At 43.8% G+C, this 21,781-nt stretch overlaps 1 protein-coding gene and 1 pseudogene across 1 annotated transcript in view; both read left to right on the forward strand.

Annotated features, from left to right (window-relative positions):
* The first annotated feature begins 213 nt into the window (after positions 1-213).
* LOC147458644 (uncharacterized) lies at positions 214-1,988 on the forward strand (annotated as a pseudogene).
* Positions 1,989-4,468: 2,480 nt separating this feature from the next.
* LOC147458645 (MADS-box transcription factor 23-like) overlaps positions 4,469-21,781 on the forward strand; it is a 59,314-nt gene continuing 42,001 nt past the window's right edge. Inside the window, exon 1 of the mRNA XM_086510108.1 lies at positions 4,469-4,752. Coding sequence (XP_086366234.1) covers positions 4,571-4,752 — 182 coding nt within the window. The 5' untranslated portion in view covers positions 4,469-4,570. The remainder of the gene's footprint in view (positions 4,753-21,781) is intronic.

A 21,781-nucleotide genomic window follows, 5' to 3' on the forward strand; every position in this document is an offset into this window, starting at 1 on the left:
CAAGATGAATGGTTGGACCGATTCAAACCTTGGCTTGTGTATGATGATAAAAAGGTAAGGCTTTTTTGCACGTATTGCTCGGAGTATCCACATGCTCGATGTAGTTATTCTAAGAAAGGATCTAAAAATTTCAAAACAAGTAACCTTCTTAGCCAAGCACGCACACAATGCCATAGGGATGCACGAAATGCATTAGTGTTTGGAAAACCGGCTATGCAAAAGGGTTTGAAGAAGATGCATGCAACTCAAGAAGACTCCTTGCTTAACTTGTTCAAAGCAGCTTACTTTATTGGGAGAAACAATTTGTCAATTTTATTATATCCTTCTTTGCTTGCTTGGATTTGGATGTGAAATTGATGACAAGCCTCTATAATGATGATAAAGCTTGCTCTGAAATGTTGCAATGTATTGCAAATTCCATAATGCATGAATCATTAGAAAAGGTACGGGAGAGTCCATGGTTTGGAGTGGTGGTGGATGAGTCCACGGATATGTCCATTCATCACCATTTGGTTATGTACCTTTCTTATTTAGAGGATGGATCTATTACTTGCAATGCATTTTATGGCATTATTCGCACCAATGATAGCACCGCAAAGGGGATTTTTGATACCATCATGCTTGAATTAGAGAAGTCTAATTTGGACCTCTCAAAATTAATTGCATTTGGATCCGATGGTTGCAACACAATGCTGGGTAGAAAAAAAGGAGTGGCTACACTCCTTAAAAAGGTGAGTCCAATGTTAACGTCTATACATTGCGTTGCGCACCGCACAAATCTAACCACATCCGACACAAGTAAGAAAATTGCTTTTGCAAAAAGAATTGATGTTCTTGTGAATGGCATAGCTAACTATTTTACAAGTAGTTCTAATCGAATGGATGCCTTAAAATGTTTACAAGAGGAATTTGATTGTGAGATAATTAAAATGCAACGTATCTTTGAGATATGTTGGCTTAGTCGTCATGCTTGCATTACAAAAATTTGTAAGTCAATGGATGCATTGCTTGTCGCTTTGGAGAAGGAACGCAAAGATTTGTATGATTTTTTGAGCACTTTTGAATGCTTGTATGCTATGCATTTTCTTGCCGATATCTTGCAAAAGGTAACGGACTTGAGCTTGAGATTTCAAAAGGACTATGTAGATGTGACCACCATTCATGGAATAGTCACAAGCACAATCCTATGTATTAAGGATGAGTACTTGGATGAGCGTGTTATAGACTTGAATGCGGCTCAAAGAGGTATTGGTGGATACCCTATCATGCCCGATCATGGTGCAAGCAATGGTTATATGCATGCTTTGAGGACCTCCTTGAAGGGAGACATGTTCTTTGGTCAAAAAATCACAAGGGATGTTGAAGGTGTGGATTTTCATAAAGCTTTAGATTTTCAATTCAAGTATGCAAAGAAACTTTGTGAATGCCTTGAAAAGTGCTTTGTTTGATAATTCCATTTTGAATGCAATCAAAATATTGGTTCCATCTCAACATCCTATGCATGAGAGATTGCTCAAGGATTACGGGAATGATGAATGTGATAAGATTTCTTTATTCTATGGTTTTGCCAAAAGGGTTGGAAGTGTGTCATTTGCTCTTATTCTTGATGGGGAGGCCTTCAAAGTTGAGTTTAGGAAATTCAAACGCCAAGCCTACATTGATTTTTCCAAAATGAGCCTTGTTGAAATGGCTTCTTTGCTTGCAAATAATGCCACTTGGAAAGATGTTTTCCCTAATATATTGAAGTTTTCTCAAATTGATTTTGTACAATGTTGTAGTAGTGCAATTTTAAGAGGGGATTTAGTGCCCGCACTAAAATCAAAACCAAATGGAGGAATCGACTAGAGATAGAGAGCTTGAATGCATTGATGACAATTGCCATTGCAGGTAGAGATGATTTGAACCTTTCAAATGCAATGGAGCTTTGGAAAAGTGATACAAATAGACATCTCTTCACTCAAGGAGGGATGTCAACCATTGACATATGACTTGATGTGGATGCAAGACTCCTTTTTGTGCAAGCACATGTATGGGCATGGTTATGTCTTTTTGGCCAACGAACACCTTGAAATTTTGTGGATGGTAGTATTTTTGATGTGGATGCTTTGAGACTCCTTTTTGTGGAAGCACATGTATGAGCTTGTTTATGTCTTTTTGTCGACCAAATGATGTTCAAGCACCCTTTTGTGGAAGGTAGTATTGTTTCGAAGAGAACCTTTTGGAGGTATTGGTATTTTGAGCCTCTTTCATGACTAGAAGGCTTGGAACATTTTGAACCTCTCTTGGAATACCCTCCATCTTTTCAAGAGTAAATTTTTTCTACTTCTCAAGCACACCCTTGATAATGTTATCTTTCTTTTATAAAGTTGATTTTGGTTGTGCTAACACTTTTTGTGACTGTCATGTTTCATCTTGATGAGTTTTTGTTGAAAGTATTTTTGAAAGTCATTACAGGGATGAAAATAAGGTAGCTCTTTGCTACAAGTGAAAAAGCTTGGAAACAAGGTGTACTACTTATTTTATATCAAATGGATTTTCAAAGGACCTCAAAACTCAAGTAAGCTTTTGAAAATGTTATGTTACTAAAGTCAATTTTTAAACTTTCTTCATAGAACTTTTGATTAGTATCTTTGAGTACTATTGTCTTGTTTTGTCACTTACTTTTTAGGTTACATTTTCCTTTCCTTGTTTAAGTATTTAACTCAAAATTAGAGAATGAAACATAAACTTTTTGTCACTTACTTTTTAGGTTACATTTTCCTTCCCTTGTTTAAGTATTTAACTCAAAATTAGAGAATGAATTAACATAAACTTTTTGTTGGTTTTCCTAGTCCAAACCACTAGATCATTTATGATATCATGTTATACATATTTTTAGGTTTAATTTTGCTCTTGTAAAGCTCTAAACCTTGGGAAAGTCTTAAAAGTAAGGAGAAAGGAAATATGCCCTTTCACTTTTGGTCAAAGAGGAAAAGGAACCCTCATTTTTTGAGCCAAAGGGAAGCTTCCCTTTCAAATTTACAAATGCCTCTTTGAAAAATTTGGGTAGGGAAATTTGTCATGTTGGGAATTTGGCCAAATCCCGAACACTGTACCCACCACTCACTCGGGCGGAATAAATCTTGAGGGAAGTTCTGAAAAGATCCCTTCTTCACGCTTCAAGAAGGGTGTCTCTCCAGATGCAATCACACATGCTTTGTTTTCAATGGATGCGAAGTGAGGGTGCCTCTCCAGATGCAATCACATACCCTTGCATCTTAAAGGCTAGGGTCAGGGTCAAGAAGCTCTTGGTTGTTTTCAACAGATGCAGCGAGAGGACATCTCTCCAAATGCAATCACATACACTTGCACCTTACATTCATGCGCCATTACACAAGATGCTGATAGGGACAAAATAATTCATGATGGTATTGTAGTCGAGGGTTGTTGAAAGAAAACATTGTGTACGACACTGCATTGGTCGACATGTATGCCATATGTGGTGTACTTGAGGAGCTTCTTGTCCGGAAGTTTGTCTTTTGAAATGCACTGAAATGGGTTACAAATCAAATATAGAGAGAGGGAGAGGATATATGTATTGGCGGAATGGGATAAATATGGAGAGAGGGCTCTCCCCCTCTCCCTCTCTCGATTCTCCCCCCTTCCTCACTTTCTATTTATGTAGTCCACACTTCTTTCAGGGTTCTTTTGTCTCTCAATGTAGGGCTTATGTAGATAGTGTTGGCATGCCTAGGCACTGCCAAAGGCTTTATCGTTGTACTGTTGGTAAGAATCCACGTAAGCGGGAGCTAGTGTAAAATCGGGCAATGGTGGGGCACGAAAAGGGTTACCCATGATAATCAACCAGAGTCATTTTGTGGTGGTTGCCTGCCTCAGGATTATTTGACACCACTTGTGTCAGGTGGGATCAATGGTCGCTATCAATTGGGGGTGACGGGATTGGTTTTGCACCGTCCGATGGCAAATTAATCCTCAAGTGATCGTCATATGATCACAATCAAAGTGAACCCCAAGGAAACTCAATGTGAACATCAAGTGATCGCCAAGTAATCCTCGTGTGATTCCCAATTGAGACGTGATCACTCTGTGAACTTACCTATTCCAAAGTGATCACCGTGTGACCCCACCTATTCTAAAGTGATCTCCAAGTGATCATTGTGTGACCCCAACCATTCCAAAGTGATCTCCAAGTGAACACCCTATGATCCGCACCCCGTCACTTTTGCAATATCATACTATATTCTCACCCTCTTTTCAAGTGGCACACGATAACTTAATGGGAGAGCCGACGTCTCTAGTGTGGGAGGTGGTGGGTTCAAATCGTGGAGGCAAACCGATCAAAATCTTTTTTTTTTTGGGAATAAACGGACGGTCCACATCTTTCAGAGATCTTGGACCGTCGATTCCACGTGACAAAGTGGTGTCAAATAGTCCTGAGGGGTTGCCCGAAGGAGGCTGATTCAAGGATCCAGATTATTCCAGAACGGGGGATCGTACTTCGTTAGCAGGGTTTCCCCCCTTACTATCTCTCACTTGCAACGGTTGTTGTACAGGTGCGGCGAGGTACTCGATGGCGAGGCGGACGATCAAGATCAAGCGGATCGAGAATGCGGCGACCCGACAGGTGACGTTCTCAAAGCGGAGGGGCGGCCTGCTAAAGAAGGCGCACGATTTGACGGTGCTGTGCGACGCAGAGGTGGGCGTCATGATCTTCTCCAGCAAGGGCAAGCTCTTCCAGTTCGCCAACACCAGGTCAGCTCCCCTCCCCCCCAACCATCCCTCCCCCTCTTTTCCCTTCGCGCCGCGCAGCCATCCTTAATTGCAGTCTGGTATGAAGGCCCCATCCCTCATTTGTTCGAGTTTTAGAGACCTGAGCTGAGGGCCTTGACTTTTGACCATCTTTGTTTCTAGCTTGACTAAAATGGACTTAGTTGCAATTAGACTTGCATAGAAAAATTGGGGACAGATGCACATGTGTTGGTAGACCAATGTTATTACTCTCGGTGGTGGCTGCCTGGCTATTCAACTCACTTTTTTTAGGCATTGTGATCATGTCTAAACACTTTCTTTGTACCAGTATGTTCTCAAGCATTTATGTGCAGACACGTTGATGAGCACGCATGACTCCTGCACACTATTGCGAAAGTTCGTGCCCTCGCAATGTATACGGCTAATTACTTATAATTAACCACCCTTTTAAATGAATGTGGTGACTAGTGAGTGGTTTGGAGAGGGGTACTACAAAGGAAAATCATAGTCAATGATCGTGTAGAATGTAGAGTTATCCTAGGATGTAATTGATACCCATGCTTTGCGTGACCGCAGCCTAAAAAAGGAACTCTTGTCTCATGCATTGTTTATGGTACCAAGACTCTAGAGTCCCGCCATGAGACTCTAGAATATAACCATGCATTTAGTGTGTAAAGGAAATTGTATACTAAATGTAGTTCTGTAGCGACTAGTGGCTTACATACATCCATAGTTCAAGAAAATACTAAGGAAAAGAAAGGTGAAAGCTAAAGAAAAGATGTGAAAAGGCACAAACACATTGCATATAGTGCACGCGCTATGCAACCTCGTTATATATAGAGAGTACAATGACTTTCGACTTTCCAATGTCATAGGGCTTTTCATTTTCTACACTAGCACCATTCTATTTTACTTTAGATCTATTGAAAGGCTTTTTCTTTTTATAGAATAAAATTGTGGTGACATATCCAAGTATTTAGTGTACAAAGAAATTTCACTCATCAATGGGAAACATAGTAAGGTTATTGATGAGTGTTTTAAATCGAGTTTAGGGTCTTGAGGCATGAGTCTCGGGATTAATTCCGTCGTGTTGTTATCGGGTTGCACCCACTTTACCATGAGACCAACCTTCGCAAAGTGAAGGTTTCTTTCGTAAAGTAGGGTACTGTGAATTTGCGAAGTCACCTAAAATATATGTACTATCTTGTGGGTTAACCATTAAGATATTTTAGTATTAAAATGTCACAGTTTTATCGAAAGAGGGGTATCATTTAAGGAACATAAAAGAAGATTGGATAGGAAAAGGGTTTATTACAATTAACTTTGACTCGCTTGTATAGCTCGTTTGAAAACTATTGTCACTCTCCTAGACCCTCTTGAGTGATCGGACGGAAACACAGAGATGATTGTAAACTTCACATTTTAATACTTCAAACACTTAATATTTGAGAGAGAAACGACATGACTCAGCGGAGTTCTGAGCCAAGACGCTTTGACCCCAAAGACTGGTTGCCCTTTCGGTATTTTTTTATTATTGATTCAAGTGGGTACAACTATCGAGGGTCCAACTTGCTCTGAGACTCTGCGTCCAGATGTTTGGGGCACCGTGCGACAATATGCCCTTGCTTGCCACAATCAAAACACTTGCCTTCTTTGAGATACTCGGATTTTTGGTCCTCCATCAAACGGGGGATGCGTATCTTTCTTCTTTTGAAACTTCTTTTTCCTTCTGTTGTCGTTGGTCGAATTTTGTCCGGTCCTTGGCGTCAACTGTTGATCTGTGGGATAAGTCATGTTACCCGAATGCATAGCAAACGCTTGCTTAGCATGTACCATCAGTTGCTGGATGGACTCGGATTTCTGTAGTAAATAGTAATCTCGAATTTCCTTAGTGAGTCTAGAGCAAAACCGCTCCGTTTGTTGCTTAAAAATGATCTTTTTGAAGGAAGAGGCAAGTAGAAAGCATCCCAAAACCTTTCGCAGATTGAATCCAAAGTGTCTTCCTTGGTCATCTGTAGATGATTCCAATCTGTAATCACATCGCGCTCGTACTCCCAAGTGAGCCAAGAGGAAATGAAAAGTCTCTCGAATTAAGCCACTTGGTTGGTGCTTCTTTTTGTAAGAGAGGAGTGGACCACCACGTGCGTGCATTTCCTTTCAGATAAGATGCTGCCCTTTTAATCTTCGAGCGTTCTGAGTAGTGCTCTCCAGAAAAAGCTATACCAAATTGCCGAATGAAGGTTAGGGCCGTGTGGGCATCTCTAAACCCTGAATAGGTATCAAATTTGACTTGCTAGATGTCTAAATATAGGCTCCCTTATTTGAACGACTTTTGGAGAGAGACCTACAACTTGAAATTACAACTCATACACCCGATTGTTAGAGTTTTGTCATATTAAGTGAACTGCCCAATGTGAGCCCATTATTTATTTGGCTTTTAGGTATTTCTTTTACTTATTTGTCAGAGTCTGGGTAGAGCAACTTACTGAGGTTGCTATATAAGCAACCCCTTGCCTCCATTGTATACGCGTTCAATTATTCATTGCCAAGGTTAATTGGTTCAGGAGACTCTCTCTCTCTCTCTCTCTCTCTCTCTCTCCCCCCTTGGTCTCTACGCTTCCGCATCGTCGACTTTGACATGGTATTAGAGCCCTTGGTGGAGCTCCATGCTTGAAGGCTCTTGGGAGGAGGCAGAGCTGCACAAAGCGGAGAAGAAGAAGAGATCTTGTCACCAATGCCTAACCCCCCACCCTCTCCAGTTGGCATTTTAAAACGTTGTGGTTCGGTGCCTTTGGCGCTTTCCACAAAGCCCTCCAACTCTGTAGCCGGCGGCATTTGCCCTCAGCAAAGTGCATTTTGAAACGCCAGGGTGTCGCATGCCCAAGTGTCCCCACTCTCTTTGGTGGCAGCGTTTTAAAATGCTGCCCTCTAGTGGCCCTTTGACGATGATCGGAAAACCTTCCCCTGCTTGCGTTTTGAAACGCAAGCAAGGCGGCGACTTGGCGTTTGCATTTCTCTCCTCGATTGCGTTCTGAAACGCGCGACCGGCGGTGCTCTATTGGCCCCCCACCACAGTGATTGTAACAGACTTGGACACTCCAAGTCGAGAATCTACCGTGACACCACAAAAGATCACTTCAAAACAGTTCACAGTTCACATTTGATTCGACACTGGCTCGACGGAGTTTCGTGCCTAGAGATATTGGCCCCAAAGAGACTGGCACCCCTTTCGGTATTTCTTTTTGTATTAATCTGTGTTCAAATCACAAGTAAGTCGCTTGGGACTCGCTCTCAGACTCTGTGCCCAGAAGCTCTGAGAAGTGAGAGCCCAGAGACTCTTTTAAAAGTTTACAAGGGATGCCAAAAGCAGAGCCCAAAAGCTGGAAATTAAAAGTTCTGATAAAATAAAGCAGGTTCTCTCTCTCTCTCTCACAAGCTCTCTCTCTTGAGCCAATAGCAATAAAGCAAGAGCTTCTCTCTCCCCCCCATGCTACATGGTGTAGAAAAGAAATGCCCAAAAACAGTGTCAAAAGCTGTCCAAGAACTGCCGCAATCAGCGCCACGTTTTACGGGATGCCACGTTAGCAGCCTGTCCGTACGATAGTGCCATGTCAGCAGTATAATCCTGTTTTCCCGCATCCACACAAGGCAGCCACGTCATCATTGCTGTCCGGCAACGAGCAGAGAGTGTATGTGTGGGTTGTGGCACTCCATGTCACCAGTTTGTGGCATACCCCCCTCTTGAAAGCATTGTAATCGCCCTCAATTACGCTTGCAAAACAGACAGAAGTCATAAATTGTCTTAGCAGACACTGACTGTTAGTACCGACGCACTAGGAACACACATCTAGCACATGTACCAATCGACAGTCACATCACACGACATCACAGGACATCACATGACAAATCACATTCAACATTCATTTGGATCTTAGAACATGATTTATCGACAATGCAGTTAGCAATCGCATCTAGATCCACTCAGGACCTCATACATGCCCGATTGACTAATGACTAACCCCTATTGCAACCATGTCTATTCGAGATCATTCAAACCAAAATGCTGCAGTCATTTCGTCTATCAGTTCCTGCACTTAAAAACAAGTCAAGAACAAATAAGTTTCATATTTTCCGGAATTCCATTTCGTAAAGTCATACAACAGAATATTGTCAGCTATCAGTATCCCTGAAGCTCAAAGAGACATCAATGACTAGTATTCTAAAATCAAGGCATTTGTTGACAAAGGAGCGGAGTAACTCCCCTCTTGTGCAACCCACTGCACCAGATCTTCGGCCAAGCTGAATTCGGGGTTCCATTTGGAGTAGACTATGCTAAGCCAAAAGCTTCAAGGTAAAGGTTTACAATCTGAGGAGTATTTGCTAAGTCCTCCTTTATCCACTTCGCATCCAATGTAGGATAGTTTTGAATTTAACCAAGAACAGCCTTCGTACTTTACCCTAATCGTTCTGTCCTTATGTGCCAAAATCTGTTCAGGAACAAGGACCTCGTTTTCTTCCACTTCGGGTTGCTCATCGGGCTCCCCATTTTTGGGCACATCAGCTCTAAAAGTTTTAGTTGGAAGTAGACATCATTGATCTTTTCGGAGATCTGGAAAGGTCCGTAGTATTGCGTACTAAGCTTTGGAAAAAACCTCTCCTTTCCCTTCTTCTTTCTCAGGCGTGCCTTCTCAAAACGTAAGAGCACCCAATCATCCTCCTCCAATTTCAAATCGTGACGATGGCGATCCGTTGCCTTTTTCTGTCTTTCCTGAGATTTCTGCAAAGCCTCGCGGACTTTGGCAAAAGCCGTGTCCAAGTCGCACGTGTACTCATTAGCTTCAAAAATCTTATCTTTCGTGCTTAGGAAGGGTGGAACCTTCGCAACGCCTTTAATAATCTCAAATGGCGCTTTCCCCGTCGAAGAGTGTATCGTGTTATTGTAGGCAAATTCCACCAAAGGTAGAGACTTCCCATTGGAGTCTTTTGATCTGAGATATAAGACTTCAATAAATCTAAAACCATTGAATTGGCAATCTCAAATTGCCCGTCAGTCTGCGGGTTGAAAGATGACGAGAACTGCAACCGCGTGCCAATGTTCTCCCAAATTGCCTTCCAAAACAAACTCGTGAATCTGGGGTCCCTGTCGAAGACAATCGTCTCAGGCATGCCATGTAATCTGAAAATCTGGGCCACAAATAGTCTTGCTAAATGATCCGGCTTGACTGTTTTCTTCACTGGAGTGAAATGAGCCTCCTTGCTAAATCTGTCAAAAACAGTTCAGATACCATCGTGACCACTCTGTGTTCTTGGGAGATAAAAAATGAAATCCATTGTAATACTTTCCCCGGGGCGGGTGGGTATGGGCAAAGGCTATGACAATCCTTGTGCTTTATGCCTGTCAAACTTGACCTTTTGGCATACCAAGCAACTGCGCACAAACTCGTCCACATACTTCTGTAACAGACTGGGACACTCCAAGTCGAGAATCTACTATGATACCACAAATAATCACTTCAAATAGTTCACAGTTCACAATTGATTCGACACTGGCCCGGTGGAGTTCCGTGCCTAGAGATATTGGCCCCAAAGACCTGCGCCCCTTTCCGTATTTCTTTTTATATTAATCTATGTTCAAAGTACAAGAGTGCGGGCAGGCGCTCACACTCAGATTCTGCGTCGAGATGCTCTGAGTTGTGAGAGGCCTACCTGCTTATTGAAAGGTTTTACAAAGGGATGCTATAAGCAGAGCCCAAAAAGCTGAAAATCAAAAGCCCAAATAAAGCAAAGGCTTTGTGCTTTTCACAATCTCTCTCTCTCACAAGCTCTCTCTCGAGCCAAAAGCAATAAAGCAAAGAGCTTCTCTCTCTCTCTCTCTCTCTCTCTCTCTCTCTCTCTCTCTCTCTCTCTCTCTCTCTCTCTCAATTGCGTAGAAAAAGCAAAAGACCAAAAGCTGCTCCAAAAGCTGTCCAAATTTGCCGCAAGTTCGGCCGCAATTTGCGGGTGTCCGTACAGGACCTGCCACATCAGCCTGCAGTTTCCAAGAGCAGGAAGCTGTCACAAATGGGAGCGCATAACAATATAAAATATATTCGGATAAATAGAATTTAGCACTTAATACTGAAGCTAGAGTGTATATATATATATATATATATATATATATATATAGAGAGAGAGAGAGAGAGAGAGAGAGAGAGAGAGAGAGAGAGAGAGAGAGAGAGAGAGAGTATTGGGGACCAAAAGATAGGCAGGTCCCCCCAAGCACTTGAACCGAACGAATTACCACGTTCGTTCTAGACTAAGACTTGATGGTTCCTGGAAGCCTCGGCTTCCTATTCCTAGGGCAAAACCCTATTCCAAGGAACTTTCGTTCCTTATTCCAAATCCTTGAGAACCAAGGTCTCGCCTCTGGATCTCACCTTCCAGATTCAAGGCATGACATCCTTGCAACTCTCTTTTTCAACTCTGTTTCCAGAGTCCTGTTCCCGCAAAACAACTCTGCTTTTCTGGACACGAAGTCCTTACTTGGGAATCCCAACTTCCGGATCACAAACTTGAGAGACTACCTCTCTCCGATCCGTGGATCTACTTCCCAAACTCGGGTACGAAACCCTTGGGCTGATCTGGCTCTAGTTTCTCAGAGCGCTTTTCTCGTGCAGAGGCTCATGTCTTCCTCTGCTCCTACTCCCTCACGAAGAGGAAGTACACCTGCAATCAAATACTCAGAGATCATAACATGAAAATCGTTACCTTCAAAGTCTCCACGCTCGAAAAGCAACTCGGTTCTCGAAAAGCAATTTCCCAGAAGAGATCTCTACATAGAAAATCCTCTCTTTCAATCCTACACACAAAAGAGGTGTGTTCTCGGGTACATTCTGTCACAATACGGGAGCGTACACGAGCACTTAGAAAATCTGAAAATTATAATTCTTTGAAAAAACATGAGAGAAGGGAGAAGATCGACACAGTATTGGGGACCAGAAGATGGGCTAGTCCCCCCCCGTTAAGAGTATTCTTTTATTCAGGGAGAATTCTTATACAAGCACGAGAACCCGAGGAAACCCCTCTGTTCTGTAGTCTTAGACCCGAAGGTCGTGCTTTCCCGTAAAGGGCTTGGGCACAAGGCCGTTCCTTCCCGAAAGGGACGTAGGCGCAAAGCTGTACTTTCCCGTAAGGGACTTGGGCGTGAAGCCGTACTTTCTCGTAAGGGACTTAGGCGTGAAACCGTACTTTCCCGTAAGGGACTTAGGCGTGAAGCCGTACTTCCTATGAAGGGCCTTCCCGTAAGACGGGAGATTCCTGCAAAACAAACCACACAAAGCAACAATTCTCAATGCGTATCAACACATTATACCTGTCGCTCCTTGCTCGGAGAATCGACCTCCGTGCTCAGTCGTCACGCGAACACTTGCAGTTTCCGTCGCCAGTCCTCTGCTCCAGAATCCTAGCGTTGGTGTTTTTCTCCTGCTTCCGGCTCCTCCAAACTGAAACGCTGGCTACCCTTTTATAGGGTTTGACACCCGGTAGGAATAGGGGTCCAAAAGCAGAGCTTGACGCTCCTAGAGAGAGGAGAGAGAAAATCGCGTTTTCTAGAGAGAGGAGAGAGAGATCGCAATTCAGCCCCCCCCTGCGTTGGTTTTAGCGTTGGCTTTTTCTATAAGAGCCTTGCCTGCTTTATTTTATTAATAAAGGGGCCGGTCACTTAAAAGTGATCGGTCACTTTATAAAATAAAGTGTGAACTTGTTCAAACTTTAAAAACTCACTCAGTTAGTGAAAACAATGCTACACGGACACATTCCAGGCGTCCCCGGGTGCAGGACATGACACAGATGCAATGCAGACACAGACTCCTCGCGGGAAAACATCTGTTCTTCCGCGACTGTTCCTGCTTTTCGTAAAAAGCTTCATTGAACCCATCTTTATTCTTGTGCTTGCGTTCTTACGCGTATTTTCTTACTCAGTTCGGATTTCCTCCTTAGCCTACGGGATGCCCCCTTAGTGATGCACCCGTCACCCATCATGTGACGCATCAAGGGCACTCGTAACCCGGCCCTTTTCCACCGAACTTACGGAAACTCCTTCGCGATATTTATTGTCACCCATCAAATGACACATCAGAGTTGTCTGTTCTTGATGGCAGTTCGTGTAGCTACAATCTTTTAACAGTTCTTAGTGCACATAATAAAATATCCTAAAAAAGAGATTAATCATTAAAAGTAAGAAAATAGTCCAATTAGCAACATCCCTCTGGCTTCTAAACAGTCGACCTTAACTGTAGTGCTTGGACATATACCTCCAGTATCTCGGGATAAGCTGCTAATTCCTCCTGCGTCATCCACTGAGCATCTAGATTTGAGTAGTTCTTAAACTTAACCAAATACTTCCGTGTTATCTTTCCGGATTTGAGAGGCCGCTCCTGATGACTTACTATCTGCTCCGGTTGGAGTATTTCTTTTGTTTCCTCAACCTCAGGAGGTTCCTCATCACTAGGCTGGCTTGGAGGCGGTCCCACATACGGCCGGAGTAAACTGACATGGAAAGCATTATGGATCTTCCAATTAGGCGGTAGCGCTAATCGGAAAGCGACATCATTCACTCGCTCAATGATCTTAAATGGCCCATAATAACGGGTAGAAAGTTTTACCACTTTCCCCTTATGAGACGCTTGTTTCTTAAGTCTTGCCTTCTCAAACTTGAGTAAGACTAACTGTCCGACTGTTAAGTCGAGATTCCTCCTGTGCTTGTCTGCAGCTTTCTTATGCTTTTCCTCAGAGCGTAGAATAGCTCTCCTAACTTGCCCGTAGGCGGTGTCCAGATCCCGGACAAATTCATCTGTTGCAAAGATCTTATCCTTAGTTAAAAGGATGGGTGGAAGCAAAGGCTTACCACAGAGAATCTCAAAAGGTGCTTTCCCCGTTGATGAGTGTATGGTATTGTTACAAGCATACTCGACAAGAGGCAAATATTTCTCCCAGTCAGATTGTCGGTCTGACACATAAGCTTTTAGCATATCCAATACTGTGGAATTGGCTATCTCACTTTGCCCGTCCGTTTGAGGATGGTAGGCAGATGAAAAATTCAGCTTTGTACCAAGATTATCCATCAAGGCACGCCAAAAATTTCTTGTCATTCGAGAATCTCGATCGCTCACAATAGACTTAGGCATTCCATGATGCTTAAAGATCTGTGCTAGAAAAACCCTAGCCATATGATCTGCTTTGATCGTTTTCTTGACTGGTATAAAGTGTGCTTGCTTGCTAAACCTGTCCACAATGGTCCAGATCGCATCATTTCCAGTCTGAGTTCTAGGGAGGTCCATGATGAAGTCCATGGCAATACTTTCCCAAGGTTCATTAGGCACAGGCAAAGGTTGTAGCAACCCATGCGTCTTATGCTGATCATACTTCACTTTTTGGCAAACCAAACATTCCCTGACATACTTATCAATGTCTGCTTTAAGGCTAGGCCAAAAGAAATATCTTTCCATTGCTAAGGTTGTAGGGAGAATACCCCGATGACCCGCATAAGGCGAAGCGTGTGCTTCATCCATGATCTTCTTTCTTAATGGTTCCGCCACACAAATGGCTTGATGGTGGTAGAGATAACCGTCCCGGATGGAATAGGAAAACTCATTCTCTCCACGATGTAGCTTTCCCCAAATGGTGGAGAAGTCTGGATCATTCGGATACAAATCCGGTAGTGCTTCTAATTCTTGGTGATACACCGAAGTGATAGCATTCACCCTTCGCTGCCTAGACAATGCGTCTGCGACTACATTCTTACTCCCAGCCGTGTGAAGGATGTGGAAGTGAAACATAGACAAAAAGTTTGCCCATCTCATGTGCTTTTCAGATAGTTTCCTTTGCGTAAGAAAATACCGCAAACCCTGGTGATCAGTCTTGATCACAAAATCCGCTCCTAGAAGATAGTACTTCCAGTTGGATAAGGCGTGAGTCACAGCCGAGAGTTCCTTTTCGTAGATTGATCCATGCAACTCTGCATCCTTAAGCCGTCTGCTTTCATAAGCCACTGCATGGCCTTCTTGGTTTAACACTGCTCCGATGCAATCACCTGAAGCATCGCAGTGAACCTCAAATGGTTTCCTTAAGTCAAGCACTATCAAAATAGGTCCATGGCTTAGCAAGTACTTGAGCCGATCAAAAACTCCTTGTTGTCTCGATCCCCATCTGAAAGGAATCTTCTTCTTTGTCAAATCATGAAGTGGTCCTGCTACATGAGCAAATCCTCGAACAAACCTTCGATAATATGAACATAATCCCAGAAAGCTACGTACATCATGTACCGTAGTGGGAATAGGCCAATCTTCGACCACTCGGATCTTGGCAGGATCCATACTCACTTAATTGTGAGAGACTATATGGCCGAGATAGTGTATCTCTGAGAGAAAGAACTCGCTGCTCTTTGCATTCACATGCAACTCATGCTTTCGCAATTCTTGAAACACTAAGTCCTAGTGCTTCCGATGTTCCTCTTCTGACTTAGAGAAGATGAGTATGTCGTCAAAGAATACTCCCGTAAAAGATCGATACTGGCTGAAAATGCGGTCCATCATGCGATTGAACGTCGCAAGAGCATTGGTCAAGCCGAAAGGCATTACCAAAAATTCATATAGTCCAAAGGTTGTGCGGAAAGCAGTCTTATGGATATCCTCAGGGGCGATCCGTATCTGATGATACCCACTCTTTAAGTCTATGCGACTAAAGACACTTGCACCCTGCAACTTATCAAGTATATCATCAATCCGAGGGGTCGGAAAGCGATTCTTGATTGTGATCTTGTTTAAAGACCGATAGTCTATGCACATTCGAAACGTGCCATCTTTCTTCTGCACCAGTAGAACTGGAGAGCAGTAGGGTGAAGCACTTGGCCGTACTAACCCTTTCTCTAGAAGCTCGTTGACTTGCTTCAGAATTTCCTCTTGCTGAGCAAGACTTACCCGATAAGGGGGTTGATTGGGAGGCGAGCTACCCGGTATGAGATCTATGCGGTGATCTTCCGGGCGTATCGGAGGGAGTTCGTCAGGAAGTGTTTCCGTGAAACAATCCTTGTACTTTTCAATAAATTGAAGACGCTTAATTTCCAAACTAGAGAGAGAGTCCCTACTAGTTTTATCCTTTGCAAAAATCAAGTAAGCAGAAACACACTTCTTCATTTCTTTCTTAATGGAGATATGGCTTACAATTGGGAACTGCCAATCTCCTGCATCAGCTTGAATCTTTATTTTCTTACCCCCATGATCAAAAGTGAGGGTCTTTTCCATATAATCGGGAATAGGTGTCATGTGAAAGTGCCATGGCATACCCAAGATGATATCACATCCCTCGATGGGTGCCATCAAAAATGATTCGCGGTCCTTGTACTCGCCAATCCGAAGATTGAGCTGTCCTTGCACGGGAGTTGCATTGGTTGTCAACCCCTCGAATGTCGATCCGGATGTAACCGGTGTGCCAAGCTGAGCCGGTGTAAGGCACAAACGTTCTGCAGTATCCAGGGAGATGAAGTTATCCGTGGATCCTGGATCATAAAGAAACAGTACTCGTTGGTTGTTCAAAGACCCCCAGCCCTTCAGAAGTTGACGCTTCCCTTTCTTTGTTTCTGTGTTTCCTTGAACATTTGGAATTGAGTTCGAGCTTGGTGGTGCGGGTTCGTTCCTTGCTTTCTCTTGCCTCGTAGAGGCTTGTTCTTGCCGTTGCTGCTTTAGCGGGCAGTCCGGTTTCATATGTCCTTTCTCGCCACAGTAGAAGCATCTTCCTTCCTCTCTGAAAGTTTGAAGTTGAGTAGGAGAAAGATACTTAGTTCGCTTGCCAGTGCCCTCTGGCTTCTTAGAATGATCATCGTCCCTAGATGGAGGACGTTTTCTTCCTTGGCTCCCATGGTCATCGTAGACCCCTCTTTGTCTTGCACGGTAAGTGCTATGCTCCATCTTTCTGGGCGTCCCAGTTGAGTGCAAATCCTCAGCAATGATTGCTGACTCCATCATCCTTTGAAAAGTATCATGCGGATACACCTTCATACTCTTTCGAAGTTGCGGTTGGAGACCCGCTTCGAACTTTCTTTTCTTTTCTTCGTCGGCAATCTTCATGAAGGGAGTGACCTTTAGAAGAACCGACCAATACTTGTCCACATAAGTCGTTACTCTTTCATGTTCCTTCTGGGCAAGCCAGTCCCATTCCTTCCGTATGTCCTGCTCGAAATCAGGTGGAAGAAATTGTTCATAAAATTCAGATTTGAAGCTCTCCCAAGTTTTGGCCTAAGAACCTTCCAGAATCTTGGCTAACCACCAATTACTTGCCGTTTCCTTGAGGTGCATCCCCACATGGCGTAATTTGGATCTTTCTGTGAAGTGCCCATTGGTAAAGGCAACTTCAAACTGTTTGGTGAAGGAAAGTGCCTTGGAGATGTCTCTCCGTCCGTTGTAGGTTTCGAACTTGATGTCCTTGGCCTGATTTGAAGACTCTCATGCGATGTTGAGACTTGCGGCCTTGCTTCTTGAATCGAGGCTTATCTTTAGGTTGATGTAGGGTAGTGGCAGTAGTAGCTGCTTCCTTCTTCTGACGAGATGATCGAGAAGTAGAAGTATTATCAGGAGAGTAAGATGGAGATGAGATAGAGATGTCCTTGCTCTCGTCTAGCAAAGAGAGCGCTTTTTCCTTGCCTTTCTTTGAAGTAGGCCGTTCATTCCGATCCGAAGATCCTTTGTGCGCCTCGGCACGTTCTTCTTCTCTTGCCTCCTGTGGTCTCACGCCAACAGTGTTGTCTGAATGCTTGGCCGCATCAATTCCATTCGTTTTCTTCTTTCCGCCCAAAAGCTTTTGGACGTCTGGCAACGGTAAGATTTGTTGCAACTCCGCAAGCTGAGCTTGCACTTGTTGAAGCTCCTCTTCAACGCTTCTCCCTTGGCTCGACATGGTTCTTCCCGTTCTTCCCGGAATCGTCCTTCTTTGCAGAGAAAGAGAGGAGTCCGAGCTCTGATACCACTGTCGCTCCTTGCTCGGAGAATCGACCTCCGTGCTCAGTCGTCACGCGAACACTTGCAGTTTCCGTCGCCAATCCTCTGCTCGAGAATCCTAGTGCTGGTGCTTTTCTACTGCTTCCGGCTCCTCCAAACTGAAACACTGGCTACCCTTTTATAGGGTCTGACACCCGGTAGGAATAGGGGTCCAAAAGCAGAGCTTGGCGCTCCTAGAGAGAGGAGAGAGAAAATCACGTTTTCTGGAGAGAGGAGAGAGAGATTGCAATTCAGCCCCCCCTGCGTTGGTTTTAGCGCTGGCTTTTTCTATAAGAGCCTTGCTTGCTTTATTTTATTAATAAAGGGGCCGGTCACTTAAAAGTGACCGGTCACTTTATAAAATAAAGTGTGAACCTGTTCAAACTTTAAAAACTCACTCAGTTAGTGAAAACTATGCTACACACACATTCGAGGCGTCCCCGGGTGCAGGACATGACTCAAATGCAATGCAGACACAGACTCCTCGCGGGAAAACATCTGTCCTCCCGCGACTGTTCCTGCTTTTCGTAAAAAGCTTCATTGAACCCATCTTTATTCTTGTGCTTGCGTTCTTACGCGTATTTTCTTACTCAGTTCGGATTTCCCATAGTTACCCGGGAACGCCCCCTAGCCCCCGTTCCGGCGTTCCGGGGGGCAGTTCTCTTCCCGAACGTTCCGGAACGTCCCGGAATGTCTGACATTCCGGGTGGCCAATGCAAACCGGAACGGCCGTTCCGGAACGTTCCGAAACGCCCCCGGACCGTTCCGGAATGCCCTTGGAACGGCCAACGGCTACAAACAAATTTGGCAAAAATTGAAAAAATTGAAGTAAATGTTTGGGCTTCTTTTGAAAGTGTGCAAGGCCTCAAGGACTCATAAAATGCACCCCCCTTCCCCTTTCTCTTCACAAGCTAATCCTCAAGGCTCAAGCTCTCCCTCTCACTCTCAAGATCTCTCCCTCTCAAGACTCACTCTCTCAAGGCTCAAGGCTTCAAGCCTTCAAGCTCTCTTCCTCTCCCTCCCACTCTCTCAAATCTCTCTCTCTCTCTCTCTCTCTCTCTCTCTCTCTCTCACACACACACACATCATCTAGTCATAGCAAGGTTGAATGGTCTTCAAAACGAGTTTTTTGTGAGTATTAGAGTCAAAGCACTCTAATACTCCTTGTATTTAAACACAAGGAGCTAAAAATTGTACTATTTGGGTGTTTTTTATACCTCCCGTTCCGCGACGTTCCCGTTCCGGACCCCTAGCCGTTCCTTCGTTCCGCAGGGATCCCGTTGCCGTTCCCGTTTCGCGTTCCGGGTAACTATGGGATTTCCTCCTTAGCCTCCGGGATGCCCCCTTACTGATGCACCCGTCACCCATCATGTGACGCATCAGGGGCACTCGTAACCCGGCCCTTTCCAGCGAACTTACGGAAACTCCTTCGCGATGTTTACAGTCACCCATCAAATGACACATCAGAGTTGTCCGTTCCTGATGGCAGTTCCTGTAGCTACAATCTTTTTAACAGTTCTTAGTGCACATAATAAAATATCCTAAAAAAGAGATTAATCATTAAAAATAAGAAAATAGTCCAATTAGCAACACATTCTCGTAAATCAGCCCCGTCTACGATGTTTATGGGCTGAAAACAGAGAAAAAAACAGCAGCTTGTCGCTATGGAAACACGCTCCGTATGCACTTCTTCGCGAGGGAACTCGCGCACTGGTTCTTGGCGACATTTGGTACACTTGGGGTAGCCATGGGCATCACCGGCAAACGTCTTCTTTGCGGGTGAACTCTGCAGCAACATCTCCTCCTTGCAAAGATTGGTCTTCCCTCTGAGTGAGGGCATGTGATGCTTTCATAGCTCTTGGCCACGGGCACGAATAGCTGAGCGCAGGCTCCTCGTGTAGAGATTGCGGAGTTTTTTTTTGTTTTTTTTAACGTTGTTCTGCAAGAAAAAGAGAGATAGAAAACGCTGGCTGATCTGTTGCCTTATTTATCACATGGCTGCCCACTTATTAAGTGGGCGGCCGGTGTATTTTAAAATAATCTGAATCTGCCCAAAAACTCAATAAAACCTTATAAGTTAAAAACAATGCTTTCACAACACTTTTCAGGCGTCCGTGGATAATAAGTGGGCGGTTGGCGTATTTTAAAATAGTCTGAATCTGCCCAAAAACTCAATAAAACCTTATAAGTTAAAAACAATGCTTTCACAACACTTTTCAGGCGTCCCTGGATAATAAGTGGGCGGCCGGCGTATTTTAAAATAGTTCGAATCTGCCAAAAAACTCAATAAAGCGTGACATAGACTTATTCGCGGGAAAGCATCTGCTTTCCCGAAAAGCAATTCCGCTTCCTTAGAAAGCATCTGTTTTTTCCTCAAAGTTTCCTCTAAACCCAGCTTCATTCAAGTGCTTGCTTTTCCTTGTGCACAATTCTAACACAGTTCGGAATTTCCTCTTGACTATGGATATTCCCTTTCTGATGCACGTGTCACCCACCTTGTGACGCATCAGGAATACCCGTCACCTAGTCTTTTCCTACCGAACTTACGGTACAATCTCCTTCACGATGCTCTATGTCACCCATCCTATGATGCATCAGAGATGTCCGTTCCCGGATGGTCGGATACTTCTTTCCAATGCTCCCCGTCACCCATCCTATGTGACGCATCAGAAGTACCCGTTCCTGGTGGCCTTACAAATATTCCCGTTCTCAGTGCTCCCGTCATTACTTTGAATGACGTACTAGGAATACTCTCACTTAAAATTCCAATAATTCATTTAGAGTTATTTTTCCTTGGTGTTTCAAGCGAGAAAACTCTCTCACTTATAAATCCAATAATTCATTTAGAATTATTTTTCTGTCAAATAAAGCCAATTTAGCAACAGAAGCAGAGACTGTGTGTGTGTTGTGGGCACGCCACGTCACATATTTGTGACATACCCCCCTCTTGAAAGCATTGTAATCGCCCTCGATTATGCCTGCAAAACAAACAGAGGCCATAAACTGTCTTAGCAGACATTGACTGTTAGTACCGACGCAGTAGGAACACACATCTAGCACTTGTACCAATAGACAGTCATATCACACGACATCTCAGGACATCACTAGACATCACAGGATATCACATGACAAATCACATTCAACATTCATTCGGATCTTAGACCGTGATTTATCGGCAATGCAGTTAGCAATCACATTTAGATCCACTCAGGAGCTCATAGATACCCGATTGACTAACCCCTATTGCAACCATGTCAATCGAGATCATTTAGACAAAAATGCTGCAGTCATTTCGTCTATCAGTTCCTACACTTTCTGGCTCCCCATCTTCAGGCACATCTCTTTTAAAATGTTTCAAGAGACTCACATGAAATGCATTGTGAATCCTCCAAGTGTGGTAGTTTCACTCGGAAGGAGACATCATTGATCTTGTCAGAGATCTGGAAAGGTCCATAGTATCACATACTATGCTTTGGAAAAAGCCTCTCCTTTCCCTTCTTCTTTCTCAGGCGTGCCTTCTCAAAACGTAAGAGCACCCAATCATCCTTCTTCAATTTCAAATCGCGAGGATGGTGATCCGCTGCCTTTTTATGTCTTTCCTGAGATTTTAGTTTCCGCACATCCAAAGCACTTCCCTTCCTTGACGAAGCGAGCTCTCTCCTGAGAAGCGAGCTTGGGTCATGCATCCTTCTTTTCTGGGTTGCTCTTCCTCTTTTTATTTTCATTTGTCAAAGTCTGTTCGGCTCTTTGCGTCATGATCTCATCGGTGGGGTAGGTCAAACTGCGCGAGTGAATGGCAAAACCCCGGTTCGCATGACTCATCAACTCTTGAATTGAAGTTGACTTTTGTTCCAAGCAGTGATCTCGGATCTCTGTAGGAAGACCCAAGGTAAACCACTCAATCTTTTCCTTGAACGAGATCTTCTTAAATGAAGAGGCCGGGGTATATCGTGTTCATACTCTCGAGTCAACCAAGAAGAAATAAAAAGCCTCTTGAATTTCAGCCATTTGAATGATGCAGTCAT

The sequence above is a fragment of the Adiantum capillus-veneris genome, chromosome 4 (assembly GCF_014529385.1).
Source record: "Adiantum capillus-veneris isolate H3 chromosome 4, ASM1452938v2, whole genome shotgun sequence".
NCBI lineage: Eukaryota > Viridiplantae > Streptophyta > Polypodiopsida > Polypodiales > Pteridaceae > Adiantum > Adiantum capillus-veneris.